The sequence below is a fragment of the Ylistrum balloti genome, unplaced genomic scaffold (genome assembly GCF_031769215.1).
Source record: "Ylistrum balloti isolate Yb309-2 unplaced genomic scaffold, AGI_CSIRO_Ybal_v1 Utg369972, whole genome shotgun sequence".
Classification (NCBI taxonomy): Eukaryota; Metazoa; Mollusca; class Bivalvia; order Pectinida; family Pectinidae; genus Ylistrum; species Ylistrum balloti.
The window spans coordinates 1,748,572-1,764,389 of NW_026782064.1; the positions used below are offsets into that span (position 1 = coordinate 1,748,572).

The window sequence follows — 15,818 nt, forward strand, 5'->3', positions numbered from 1 at the left end:
AAGTTACATACACGCCTATGGTCAGGTTATAATTAATTTATAAACATATTTTGCTAGAATTTTCTTCCAACGATTTCTCTTTTTGAAAATTTTCATGTCGATGTCATTTGAGCATCCCGCGGTATACAATTGGAAAGTTAATTAACAGCGAGGTCTTATGTCAGAATATATATATTGAAATACCATTTCTTACTTCGTAATTTTTTAAATATACCAACGTTAATAACTTCAGACAGAAAATTTCACGAAGCCCTCATAATTGTTAATATCAAATTGAGAAAAACCCTCCTCCTCCTTCTAATGGTGTGAATTTTTCTTCTCATGGCCTCTTGGTCACCTGGCCGACGAAATTCATATATGAATTCAAACAAGTTTTGTTGGGGAAGGAAATACACAAGGAGTTATCCGGTGTCATTAACACTCTTGAGAAATTCGAATATCTTGATTGTCAAGTCCACAGTGGTCTGCCACCGTTCTTCATCTGATATCTGATTCAAATCTTCATCGCATAGTTCTGGTTGTTTTCCAATCAAATGAAACAAAGCGTTCTTCAACATGTAACTTGTTATATCCTCATTGGCTTCATAAATAGGATCAGTGGTTTCACTTTCTTCGTCGTTATCTGTATCATACGATAGATCGGAAATATTAGATGAACCGTCCGAGGAGGCAACATCGGATAAATCCGATTTCAATAAAGACCCGGAGGTTGTCTGCATTGCGTTAGTTGCTTCGTCCATTTCCAAGATATTTTCTTCATCAGTGCCAGACGCCTCTTTCAATGATCTCACGAGATCACAGCATTCATCGTATTCACCTGGATCAAAACGAACATCTTCACACTGTGTAATTTCCACTGCATCCCTAGCATACAGTTCTTTAAAGAAATCTGAAGTAAACCTCACCTTAGGACATTGACTTCTTATAATTTTCGCCAATCTGTAACTCTCTCTTACAAAGTTCGGTAAGGATTCCAGGAACGAAACTTCCATTGGTGCACATGACAGTCGAAGGAGACTATCAAAATAATCCCGTGTGTCACTGTCGTAGATAATTTCTGTTCTCGACAAATTCACATCTTCTATTTGAAAGGTGTCTATGGTTTTTGGTGAAATATCTTCTGGGGGTTGTAACAGCAGGAAGTGTCCTGCTTCAATAGCCATATTCTCTAATGGAATACGACTATTGTCTCTCTTGGAGAAACTAACAAAATTGTTGACTACACGTATGGCAGGGACTAAATCGATACTGATTTTGAGACCTTTAAAGAGTCGACCAATCCATAAAATTTGAAAATTCAGGACAGCCATATGGTCAAAGCCATTTTCCTCATCTTCACTGGCATAAAGGATTTGCGTATCCTGCCATAACTCTTTTTCGAGTAAAATCTTCCAGATTAGTCTGAAAAGTTCAATCCTAACATCATATGTTTTCAGATATCCATTTCTGTCAAAGAAAGCTTCCATTTTAGAAGGTAGGTGCGCTTCTTCTTTCAGTTTCACTCTCACAAAATTCTCTTGGCTTTGAACATTGTCGTTCATGATGTGACAGTGCTCGAGGATACCAGAGAGACAGCAGACAAAGTCAAATTCATCAGGGTAGCCTGTCTTGGTTCCTTCTCTCATACTTCCCATAGGTATAATGTCGTTTTTTAATCTAGGATCGCGTTGAGATATTCGTTTTGATAGCCTTTTTATCAGGCTTTGAACAGCATCAATGACTTGGTTAGTCTCTTGGTTGTCAAACAGCTTTCCTGATCCTGGGTTAAGCAGAAGTTGTTTTGCAAGCACTTTGCCATTATATCGCTGCATCTCCAAAAGTTCAGTGTCATTTTCCGCTTTGACGAAGTCTTCATAGTTTATGATCAGTTGATTACCAGGCCAAACATTTCTTTCGGAAAAGTTGTGTCGTTGATATATGACTTCGACTGATCCTTTCTGTCCTTCTGCTTCTAGGCTGCATGATTCTATGTTGTGTCCCTTTAAAAAGTCATATATTTTTGTATAGCCTAACAACTCAGCCAGTTTGACGGGAGTACGGTTTTCTTCGTCTGCAAGCGAAGTATTTCCTCCTACTCTTACGAACGTTTCTACCATATTGATATCATTCATCCACACTGCATAATGGAGAGCGGTGGACCCATTTTTATCACAAGCATTGACACTGCATCCTCTAAGCAACAACTCCTCTATCGCTTTAAGATTTCTTTGAGCTTGTAAATTCATCATAGCGTTACGTCCAAATTTGTCTGTAATTGTTACCTCAGCACCGGCATCACAGATTAAAGATATTTGTTTCACTGATCTTGCCCAAAATATTGGCGTTAGGCCAAATTCATCCTGAAGATTTGTGTTGGCGCCCCCATCTAGTAGGATTCTGCATACACTACGTCGGTTACCGATGATTTCCGTCGCCATTACCCGATGAAGAGGTGTCCTCCCCAGACTATTGGGTTTGTTAATATTTGCACCAAAACGAACAAATTCTTGAAAGATATTCAAATCAAAATGGCTAGACCCAAATAAAAACCTCAGAAAAGGTGTTTCGCTGTCCTCAGCTTCCATATTGACGATATTACTGATAGATCCAGAACTCGATACCTGAAATGACTGGAACTGTTCGTTAAGAATTTTGAACAAAAGGGGTCTGTCACTGCCTTGGCGCCTTATGTAAGACAGCAGGAAATTGTTTCCGTTTGCATCTTGCAACTCAAATTCAAAATCTACACTTTGATTCAAAAGTGCAGATAATATTATTTCCGGTTGAAATTCGTGTTCTGCCGCCATATGTAAAGCCGTCTGCCCTTTTGTGTTGGTGATATTGACATCAACACCAGCTTCAATCAGCATATTTATAGCTCTGCTCCAAAATTCACCATCATTTTCGTCTTCATCAAAGGTCATTAAAGCATGTAAACATGTGTTCCCATCTTCATCTTGTACGTTTACCAGTGTTCCTGGTAATTGCAAAATTGTTTCCATCTTGTTGAAATCGCCTCCGTAACATACATAGTGCAGTGGTGTCCTTAACCATTTATTTAAGCAGTTTAAGTCAGCTCCAGCCCTGAGCAGTATTTCCATGACCTCATGTTCGACTGTGTCCTGCGTGGCGTAGTGAAGAGCGCTTTCCCCATCGGAGTCCTGTATATTAACAAGTGCATCATGATCAAGCAGCAACTGCACCATATGAAAATCACTGTTTTGTATCGCTATGAGCAGAGGGGAAGGGTCATCATCACATTTTCGGTTAGCTGAAGTACCGGACTGTAGAAGAGATTGAACGCCTGTGTGATCCTGGAATTGTATTCTGCAAAGTAATTCGTTCTTCCAAGGCATAGTGAATATGTCACAAGTGCACGTATCCAACCTGTTTGACCTAGTTTAATGTGACAGAAACATAAGATCAGATTGACTTACATTGTTCGCTGCGAAGTTTCCCCATACGTCAGGTATCTGTGTAAGAAAAATTGTGACAAATCAAATATAAGTAGTAATATCAAAGGCAAGGTTTAGTGACAATGTTCTGAAATGTGATATAAAATTAGAGAATTATCAAAAAAATTAGATTCAATCATAATTACTCTCGCTGAAATAAAGTGATATAAACAAGTATCTTATAGCTATCCATTCTGTCCATATTTATCAAATCATTCCTTTTGATTATTTGTATAATTTTTTCCCATCATCACCACCACCATCATCATCATTCTCATCATCATCACCACCACCATCATCATCATCATCATCATCATCATCATCATCATCATCACCACCACCACCACCACCACCACCATCACCATCATCATCATCATCACCACCACCACCACCACCACCACCATCATCATCATCATCATCATCAACACCACCACCACCACCACCACCACCACCACCACCACCATCATCATCATCATCATCATCGTCATCATTATCTATACAACAATACAACATATAAACAAATAGTTCATAGCTTTTACTATTTTGTCATTGATATGATATAAAGTTGAGTTTGCGTTAATAGTTTATCACAAGATCAGAAGAGTTATCTACCTTGATTTGGTTTCTAGATTGTGAAATAAGGCTTGTTTTCACTATTCATTCATACAGCGATGTCACTGATTTCATTTTGATCAAAATGTTGCATCGTTGTTTGAACATTGTACAAATAGAAGATCGTCTTTCAATATGAGTTTACTTTCGTTTCACATTGAATCATCACTGACATGACTAAAAGACACTATTTTAGATCAATTGCTTTTTATGTTTAAGAACAATTGCTTTTTTAAAAACCATTTCATCAGAGTATATTAAAGCCTTCGTGTTTGCATATGACTAAGATTGCAAAAATATAACATTTAACTTACATTTTTTCATCATTTGTAGTCCTAAACACCAGGAAGTTACTCTCTGTAGTTTTCTTGCGCATGTCTAAAAAATGAAGCGGAACTTAACGGGGTCGATCGTCGGTGACCAGTTAGCTCAGTAGGTAAAACATCTGTCTAGAGTTCGGAATGTCCCGTGTTCAAACCCCGTCTAGCCGCGCATTTTTCCGCTATTGTTACAAAAACCTACAGGTATACACACCGGCTTGTTATTTTCAGTAGGCTCCCTTTAGCTTTAGAAAACACTAGAACGCAGATATGCCAGTGGTGAATAGTCGTATTAATACGTTTGAAATAAACCGTCCTTCATAATATCAAAAGATTACTTGATGAACATTCCATTGTCCAGCTTTTAAAGCATATTTATATAGTTGAAAGCTTTATTTTTATGATAATTATTTTCTCGTTGTTTTTACGCAAAGTGAAGTTCTTTGGTTCGTCGTGTTTTTTTTTCTTTCCCGATTTAAAAAAAAAAAAAACAATCTAGCTCCACCCCATTTGGTGTCAAAAGGAAAACGCCACCTTGTGGCGGATGTTTTTGGATTTCCTTTTTTTCCTTTTTGTCTGTTACGTATACCCGTGGTGTGTGCATCGCTGTCATTCTATCGTGCCCAACAACGGACTTTAAAATCATAAAACATTAAGATATGTTACCATATACACTAAAAATAACACGAACGAATAATAATTTTATCAGGGCAAACCTGTTATTTTATGTTTTTACACATTTACACGTTAACGTCTGACTGAACCATATAAAAACGTTGTTTTCTTATATTTTGTGTCCGACTTACGATTACAGGATGGATCACTGAAAACTTGTTTCATAATAGTTTAACGCTTAACTAAACACGAACACTTGTGTGTGTTTTATACCAACGTTCGTGTGTGTTCACCTAGTAACTATTACGCTCTACACATCTAGGCAGCTTATCAACCCGATAAATGATATAATACAAAATACCTGGAATACCTTCCGACAACTTCCATCTGTATTGTCATACATAACAGGTATTTATGTAATCAGAGAATAACCTTGAAAGATATCATAATTGATCAACGAATACACAAAAACTTGTTCAAGCTTTGTTTCCGGAGAGAGTGTGAGATATTATGAAACTGAATGATTCTTTATGAAAAATGATATACACCTGTGTATGGCTACCTGCCAGGTAACATAACAAGGCAATTGTGATTGAAAATGACTGTATTTTCCGATTGTTCGTTTTAAATGCGAACAATAATTTTTCTTGTTAACATGAGTCTTAGGGGAAGCAATTTCATAAACCACGGTTTTACAAAAGTGGTGACAAACTAACAAAGGTTTTGTTGTGGTTGTATGTAGTCAGGGTAAGATTACTCAATGTCAGGTGTTTTGTTACTTTTTGCACGTGCCATATGATTGCTGTCGTACGCATATGCATTACACATTGTAGAAAACAATGCAGGATATCAAGGTAACACTTAGTATCTCATAATTTATATTCCATCGTTCACATGAAGGATAGACTGTTTTTTGTCATAAGACTTATTTATAAAGGTTCCCTTCAGATCTCATTTGTGAAGGATATTGGTGACATAGAAATTGATCCCATTAATTACGCGTGCCTTGATATATACCGAGAACATCACACTTCTATCAAACAATAATTGCTTAAATGTCTGATATATCATCCCGACTCGACATGCTTGATCAGGTTTCAGAAATGTCAAGACAGCAAGATTATTTATCTGTAACAATTAATTTGATACCATCCTCATTTTCTTTTTTCTTTTGTTCCGACACTCAACTACTTTCCTGGTCTTGTTTGGGTCCCTGTCATTACTACAGGTGTAGCTTAAATCAACATTTGATAAGTCGTGATTGGTAACATAAACACAGACTCTCGGTCTCAACACCTGTATACAAAATGTACCGATACCGGTATCAGTGGTACCTATTACTTTTGATATGATGTAACGTATAAGAAAATGATAGGAAGATTTTCCACACTAACCATGAACTGTTACAGTATTTCGTATCTGTATAATATATTAAATAGCGATTTCTTCTGAGGGATAATTCTTTATTCACTGTCAACATTAACTTTTTTATCTAAAACAGAGACGTGACAATTTGACAATGTTATAAGCGGCGAATTGCGCGTAAACAAAATCAACATACTTTTTTGTGATATATCCGTTATGTTTGACATGCTACTTTCTTTGCCTGTACATAAATATTGCACATGGTTTTGCAAACTTTGTAGTTATTATTAATGTAAAGTACATAAATTCATATATGCTTGTAGGTGTTATATCACCTTTTATTGGTCATGACACAGACATGTAGCTATTTAATTCCTTATATGTGTTGTTTACATCAATACTGAGATAAATTCTTAGACTTAGGCTACGTTCACAATGGTTACTGATGTTTATATTTACTCCCATCCGTGTACGAAGATAAATGTCTGCAGGTAAGACGGCTGGAGGAACAAAGACAACTTTAATAAGACGAGAAATTGGAGAAAATAATCTTTGTAATGTATATGGTTTAAAATGTTAAGAAGATGTATATCTAAGAGATAGGACATCAGATTAGTTCACACAATTCAGCATTTCTCCATTCAACCGTATCAATGATCCTGGTGACGTATTTTATAGCTTATTACACAGAAACACATTGTACAATTTTTGTGATGATTTTAATAAAATTATAATAACATAAAAACGTACATGTACATTCTTTGAATGTAAAACCACTCTTATAGCCAATCAATCAATAGAAATTACACCACAGAACATGCAACTCATCACCAACTACAAATACGCTTATAATTTTATTACGAAACTATTGATAAAACAAAGTTTAAACATAGAAATACACTAATGTCTTACAGGCTCAGACAGACAGTCTCTGTAGACAAAGTATGTAGTCGTTAAACCGGGAACAAAAGAGCACACAATACGTAGATTTTATTTGTTTTCGCGAGTGATGACTTGATCAACACTATAAATATTTACAGTCGTCTCCATACAGAATACGTCAATGAATTACCTTCACCTGTTGGTGAATTGCAATTGTTATCACAGACAAGTGTTCTATTGACAACAAAAACACATTCATCAAAACACAATAGCATTTTGGTTTCATGTAGGAGGTGTGAAGTGCTATTTCTTTTTGACCGTTTTTGCTGTATAGCTAGACTCGGACGCTATCCTCTCACGAGTCAATTTCGTATTTGATGACAACTTCGAAGTTAGGTTTTCAGATTCTGCCCTACGGAAGACATGTTTCTTTGCCTGTCCATCCGTTCGCGTCGACGCTGTTTCCCCTGCTGCCATGTTCGATCTCGAGTTAGTCCGACTGGAGGTGAAACTGCGTTGTTTCTGTGACAACGCTTTGCGTGGTTTCCTTATAGATGGTACTTCGTCAGCTTCTTCGTTCTCCTCCTCGGGAATTTGCCCTGATTTTGACTTGAGATGTACAGGTAATCTTAACTGTCCAGATGATGTCTGATCTAAATCCTCGAACTCGATCGACTTCCTTCTGCCCCTTGCTTTTGTTGTTTTCTTGGCTATTGTTAAAATAAAAGTACAATGAGAAAAAACTTATCTATTCATAGTTATAATTGTCCGTAATTTTGACCAATCAATTCGAAGAAAATGTTTTCTTGTATAGAGTAACTAATAATTAATCTTGAGAAATAAAGGTTTCTACAAAGTATTTAAACAAAAGACTAGCTAATGAAGTCAACCGTGTTATAATGAACATCAAGCTCAACACACATTATTGTTTCTTAAATAAACAGATTTTTAGGGCAGACACTGTTCTTACGTATATCAATATATTATCGTTCTCTTTACTAATTTCTCTATTATTAACAGATATTATCACAGCCACGATTATAAAGCATGCTGTCACTGGATTATTATTAACGAACACTTTTACAGAAAAAGTTACGTATCACGCAAACCTTTATTTGCTTGTTAAACCAATCTCAAACAAACCTTTGTTAGATTCCACCATCTTCATCATTTCTTTTGCAAAGCCAACATTGTGTTTCTTCCAGAATTTTATGAGATCTTTAAAATTTTCGTCCTCTTCTTCTTCTACAATGTCCATATCTAAAACAAGGAAAAGAATGCGTCATTGACGTCATCTATCACGTGATATTCCACGATATTTTACATATATGACATAGTATATGAAATCTGATTTCCTTCTCTGATAATTAATAAATGACGTCATAAAATTCGAAATTTCAGTAAAAAGAAAATCATTTTTTACCAGATTTTTAAAACTTACCACGGGTTTCCGTTTCTATCTCACTAGACACTCATTAAGATATATTGTTCTTATCGATATCATCTACAGTGAGATCTATTTTTGGTGCTACAATGTCAATAGTGAACATATATCTTAGAGATCGCGTTTGCCATCACATGATACAGATGGAAAATGTTTTATATTTGAACATGCAAAGGAAGTTGTATTACATCCCAATCACAAACCGAATACATCAGTGTGTAAACTCACAAGGCCGTGTTAACCAGACCGGATACACCAATGTGTAAACTCACAAGGCCGTGTTAATCAGACCGAATACACCAATGTGTAAACTCACAAGGCTGAGTTAACCAAACCGGATACTCGAATGTGTAAACACACAAGGCTGTGTTAACCAGACAGGATACACTAATGTGTAAACTCACAAGGCCGTGTTAACCAGACCGGATACACCAATGTGTAAATTCATAAGGCCGTGTTAACCAGACCGCTTACACCAATGTGTAAACTCACAAGGCCGTGTTAATCAGACCGAATACACCAATGTGTAAACTCACAAGGCTGAGTTAACCAGACCGGATACACGAATGTGTAAACACACAAGGCTATGTTAACCAGACCGGATACACAAATGGATAAACTCACAAGGCTGAGTTAACCAGACCGGTTACACTAATGTGTAAACACACAAGGCTGTGTTAACCAGACCGGTTACAGCAATGTGTGAACACACAAGGCTGTGTTAACCAGACCGGATACACCAATGTGTAAACTCACAAGGCTGAGTTAACCAGACCGGTTACACTAATGTGTAAACTCACAAGGCTGAGTTAACCAGACCGGTTACACTAATGTGTAAACACACAAGGCTGTGTTAACCAGACCGGTTACACTAATGTGTAAACACACAAGGCTGTGTTAACCAGACCGGTTACAGCAATGTGTGAACACACAAGGCTGTGTTAACCAGACCTGATACACCAATGTGTAAACTCACAAAGCTGAGTTAACCAGACCGGTTACACTAATGTGTAAACACACAAGGCTGAGTTAACCAGACCGAATTGTTAATTTAAATTATAACAGATATAACATCGTGTAAATACGCTATACTCCGATATAAAACAGCGTCAGCACACAAACACAAGATACAACATACGTCAAACAATTTATGAATCATTCAAAAGGAATGCGGAGAAGAAATAGATGAGATTTTCAGAAGAAAGAAATTCAGGTCTTGAAAACTGTTGTACAAAAGAAATTGAGAATGAGATATGATATTGCCAAAAATAATAAAACCGCCGTTTGTGAAGTTATTGAATCAAGGGCTCCAACTCTGACAACAACTTCTTGCTCCGGTGTGAAAATGTTTTAAGCAGTTATAAGAGAAATTCAGATTACAAATGTGGAGCTGTATTGTATAAAGACAAGGTGGAAGATACTGATCCATTAATTAGGGAGAAGAACAGAAATATTTGAAATAACAGACGTAAATATTAGGGACGCATTTTATTTACCTATCGTTGATTTTGACTACCATTATGTAACGTCCTCGGAAATAATTCATTGGTCTCAGATCCTTTAAACAATGTTTGTACAGGTACAACACATCTGAAGTGTTTTTGTTAAATAAACGTTATCGATCACCAGGAAAATTCAAATTCTATCAAAATGTTATTAGTTTTCGTGTTTCCTTTATTGATAATTATACAATTAATCAACAACATTTAAATACTTTAAATGACATACAAGTCTTATCTCCAATCACAGCCGCTCTCAGGCTGGCAGTATTAATTCACCATATCAGTAGCAATACAAAACACTAAAATGTCCCGAGAGTTTTACAAAACGTCTGTTTTGAAATTTTAATGGATTTCGTATTTGTATTTCGGATAGGTAAATATTTAAACAAAGTCTCACTCCCACTTCAAAAGTAGAATAAAAGATTTTGTAAATGTCTATAAAATAAATAACTTACTCCAATGTCCGAGTCAAGAGGGCGATTAACTACACTTTCTCAGTGCTCCGCGGGTCATGAAATACATTTCATGTCCAACTTGATGTGCAGTGATATCACATATGCCACGTGACCAGTAATAGGACTTAGGTACATGGTTCGGAACACGTGATTCTGCGTTCAATTTGTTCATATTTTGAAGGATAGCATGCTCATAGTTATGAGTCCACAGGTATAGCTTGCTTTCGTAAACTATCTCAATGAAGTCAGAAAAATGATACTGATTCTACATTCCATCTAATGCTATGCACATTAACACATTTTTGAGAAACACGATTTACAGGTCAACAGATTTATTAACGAACTTGCAAAGACTTGAAGATGTAAGTACGTCTTGTACTCTGTAAGTAGTTTATATACAAATGTATACGAATCATTACCTTCTCATGGTGAGTAAAATTTTATTCTATCTTGATATATCGGAATTTATAAAGATATTTCATATTTAAGTCACAAGTTTACAGTACAAATATCACGGATTCGAACATATGTGACATGACTGAATATTACAGGGAATATCGATAGTCCACCAGAAGTACCTACCAGCTAGTAACAAAATATGTAAATATTCGCAGACAGGAAGTGCCTGATGACACAACTTAAATTAATGGAAATCAATTTACTGTACCATATGACCACTTCATTTAGGGTACTCCTCTGTGTAACTAAGGCAACACTAATGTGACTTTCTTATTGTAAATGTGCTGAAAATGTATAGAAATAAAACACAGGTAACGGTCCATGAAAGCCTTTTATATCAAGAAAACAATAACTCGAGGACAAAATAGTCATATAACAATTTGCACTGTAAATATGGAGGACTGATTGCCATCTTCAAGAATCACCCTACTTGAGGTGGAAAACAACTAACAGATACTCATGTTTAATATCTATCAAATCATGTGGCCATTTCGTCTCTCTACTTTTCATCATTAGTAATAGTAAATCCATGCTAAAAGTGTCTAGAATATACAGAGGAGACATGTGGAACGATACCTTTCAGAAATCCATTATACGGTAAAATGGGTGAACGTTTGATAGATGATAGATAGATTTGAGTCTATCCTATTCCATCGTATAAAAACCTGGACTGATAACATTGAAAGTGCGACTGACGCACAACAAAGTTTTCCACAAAAGATATTTCCGTACTCGTCGAATAGGACGTCAATATCCATCACTTATTTCAGTGTGTTTTTGGATTTGTTTTTCAAGATTAAAAAAACTTCCCTTTCGATCTTAGTGAGGCCAATTAGTTCTATGAATGAAGATTTTGGCTGTGTCAGATTTATGATAAAAACGAAAACAATATTTGAGTGGGACATAAGTTTACTAATTTTGAAATTTGATGAAATTTATATGAAGACCACCCAATCTATATAAGCAAATGTGCATTATAATACGAAGTACAGTACAAAAGTGATACAAACATAGGGTTAGAATAAGTAGTCAGAGAGTAAATTAAGCTGCATTATACATCAGTTTCGTCCATCTAGGACTCTCCAGTGAAACCAAAGGCCTGAATTGTTGAAACCCGGGACGCGACAGAGTCAAAAACCAAAGGGAGATAATGATTAAGTACAAAATAGAATGAATTGGATAATTTTCGATATTATTTCACCTCAAGTAAATGCCTATATTCCTACTCGTGCTTCTGTATGTTATACCTATTTTACAGGGTGGAAGCGGAAATAAGACCTGTGCTTTTCCTCCTTTCATTTATTTCTCTTGGTAAACTTTGTCATTGTTTCCTCTTTCAAATTACTACATTTGTCTCTATCCCGTGACATTGAGTTTGGGTGTAAGCACAGCCGCATTCTCGAATAGTTTTAACTGATATGAACTTATTGGACAACACAACATCCAATACACAGAATTATAGCCCACCAACAGCGACGTCACAGAAATTTAAAAGTCAATGTTTGTGTTTGAGTATAACACGGGAAATGCATCGCCTTTATCTGATAGAGGTAACGCGTTTTTAAGATAGTGAACATGCTTGGCTAGTTATAAGTGAACAACAAAATGTACGCTGATCTGTAGGTTTTAGAGTTACTTAAATACAGTTCATTATAACAGGTACAGACACGAGACCTGTTATACACGTTCTTTTATCTTGGTATGAAACAGTATTGAATTTCTTTAGTGCGAAACTAAACACTGGCATAAAAAGTGAAATGTCATTCTCAAACTCTAACACTGATCAGGTTTTTATTTGTCACTAAGAAAGCTCTAAAGAACCAACAGGATCTTATCCTGTCACCATGACCTAGTTCCGATCAAGTGAGTGCAATGTTCTCGTTGTTCAAATTAAACAACCCGAATACGAATGGAATCAGTGGAGGAAACTCGCTAAATATCTTAATTTAGAAAATTACGAAGCTAACAACACAAGGCAGATTGTATATAGCAACGCTCACATAAATTCGTGTGTTTTACGTCATGGAGACATCTCTAAAAGGGACAGAGCTGAGGCTACCAATTTGTATCGTTATATACCATAACTCCTTTTCTATTGACGGCATGAGAAAAATAGAACAAAGAAATTAATTACAGTGCCACGTGCATCTTAATTAAAACACAAATTAGATGAAACGAGCGAAAATTTTGAATAAAAGAAAAAATTACATAGAAACTGAAGTACCAGGAGAGATATTAAGGATACTGAGTCGATGACACCTTCCAGACAAGTCTTTGACATTCCATAGGGCGGGTTTGCTGATTGAAAGCTCTCCCTTTTGGTTTGGTTGTAGGGAAAGACCGAACACTTTTGTTACACTGTTAATAAGGTGACCTTCCAAGAAAATTGAAAAAGAGTGCCTAACTATTACATGGTGTTGTGTTAAATTTCTGCAGACGGTGTAATGTTGAATGAGTCATTTTGTCATTATTGTTCAACACTATTGCATTGTTCGAACAACCCTTAGCAGACACATTGACATTCTCAATTTTGCGGAGGTCATAAATGATGACGTGTAAAGGCAACCTCAACTTGTAAATATATTATATGTCGTAATCACCTTTCAAGACATATGGTTATGTACTTGACAAGCGGTTCTAACTTGTAAGTGGTACACTCTGAGACATTGATTGTAACTGATATTGAAAAGTTATTCCTTGTCCTCAATATTGCCCTCCTTATAATTACACGTCAAACGAGTTTGTGTTGTAACAGTTGTATCTAATCGTCTTATCTATAGAATTAAACGGTTCATAGATCGAAGGTCAAATAAATTGGGTCACCTTATGAAGATGATATGGGAGGTTATGAACTATATAATGGTTAAGAAATTAACGGACTGAAGAGATTATTGAGGAACTTTACAAGTATCATTCTACACTAAACGAAACACTACTTTTAAATTTCGCATAAAACTCGATAATAAACTGGAGAGATACCCAGACCTAGTACATACCATCTACTGTCGGTTTCTGGCCTTCCTTCACTCGGATGCGGCTCATTCTTCGTCTCAAGGCGTCGTATTCGGTGTCCAGTCCCAACTGGGCCTTCGGTTTCGCCATTTTATCACAATATATATATAATTACAGTCTTTAAAATAAAGTTCGGTGTTTATTTCGAGGTATTTCAGTCAGCACAACTCACAAAAAAGCCTTGTTTCGTACAGCTTGAACAAGTGTGACAACATGCTCCATATGAACATGGTACAATCAGCCAGACAACTCTTTGCACATCTCTAAGCTATTTTGTCTCAATTTTGGAGTGTATTACTTAATTCAGTCGGTCTGAATATCATCCATTTTCAAACACTATGTAGTTAGATGAATACGATTATCCGTGACTGTTCGTCGTGTCCCACAGCGGTCCTCCTTTCCCTTCAATGTGTATCACCACTGACCACTACCACGCGAAAAAACAATTTTACGATCAATTACCCCTAAAGAAGATATGAGCTGGGCTTTGACCTTATAAACCCGTAATCATTCTTCAGGTGGAACAATATTATCACTTATCATCAGAGATTACATGTTACACGCAAGTGTTGATATGTGGGCCATTGTTACGCGTGTATCAGGACTCAAAAATGAACTTGTTTTAAAACCTAGGTCTGATAGAAGTGTTTGGTGTTAGTAAAGAGCTTCCGTAGCACCATCTGAAAACAGGTAAGAATAATTAACTGTGGTTACAAACCACTGACACTAATCAGTCATCACAACACTGATAGTTTAATCTATTTTTTCAATATCAAACAAGTTCAATGGAAGTTTAAAAGGGATTTATGTAGTCTTAAGAGAAGCTGTTAGAAATAAACATGTTTGAGACCAAATCAGGAAATAAGATTTATATATTACACCATATTCATATTCATATTGTCGCATTGAATGCAATTTTGTTCATTTGAACTCAAACTTAAAATAGTTCGAAGATGAAAAAATATTATCTAAAAGAAAAAAATGGTCACATATAATGATGCGTATCATGGAAATGAATTATTGCTTGAAATAGAAAGAAACACATGCGGTATCATCAATCGAAGTGACTTACCAAACAGAACGTAGTCTTGTGATTGGAATGTTGTGATTAATCATACAAGCGCGTGATGGCTAATGTTACAACTACTATTTTCGTGTTTTGGTTTGTTAATGTAAAATTGATTCAGTTTAAATGTAAACTACCTCTCTCAAGGAAGATATATACACAAGGACCTTACCACACATGGAAATCTTCATGTTTCTGTTACAGTTGACTAGAGGAACAATACTGATGAAGTAAATTATAACAGAGCATTGTGATGATACCTGTGTTTACAGGACCTGGTACTTACCGGTGTCACCGCCAAGTTCAAGTGTGTTGATACACGTCTAGCTTATCTGGGAACTGAAGCAATACCAGTCCGAGCGCTCTTACACTCTGATTGCACTTATCTCTCACTGATTACATTATTATAAAGTATTGTTAATGCTTTCAAGAACAGGTATCTACACTCTGGACATACGTCACTGACGTAGCTTCGAGGATAGTTTTACACTCCGTCTGTAGTTATTAATCTCTCCACTAAACAATTTTCATTGTTTATGACTGGGCCGTAAGTGAAAACTCCGGTAAATTATGTCCTATCAGATTCTGTGGTGTCGAGTTTTGACGATGTGTACCGGACGGGGCTTCCGACTCTCGGGTATATTGAAAATAG

General features: G+C 36.2%; 2 protein-coding genes across 2 annotated transcripts; both read right to left on the reverse strand.

Moving 5' to 3' along the window:
• Nucleotides 1–242: 242 nt before the first annotated feature.
• On the reverse strand, nt 243–3,335 carry LOC132547735 (uncharacterized). The gene is given in 1 exon segment (XM_060211536.1): nt 243–3,335. A coding segment is annotated over 1 exon segment (3,093 nt).
• A 4,196-nt stretch (nt 3,336–7,531) lies between these two features.
• Nucleotides 7,532–14,190, reverse strand: LOC132547653 (uncharacterized). The gene is made up of 3 exons (XM_060211437.1): nt 14,085–14,190; nt 8,372–8,488; nt 7,532–7,938 (listed from the first exon to the last, which is right to left on the reverse strand). The coding sequence occupies exons 1-3, from the start codon at nt 14,188–14,190 to the stop codon at nt 7,532–7,534; spliced, it is 630 nt and encodes a 209-aa protein (XP_060067420.1).
• Nucleotides 14,191–15,818: the final 1,628 nt, after the last annotated feature.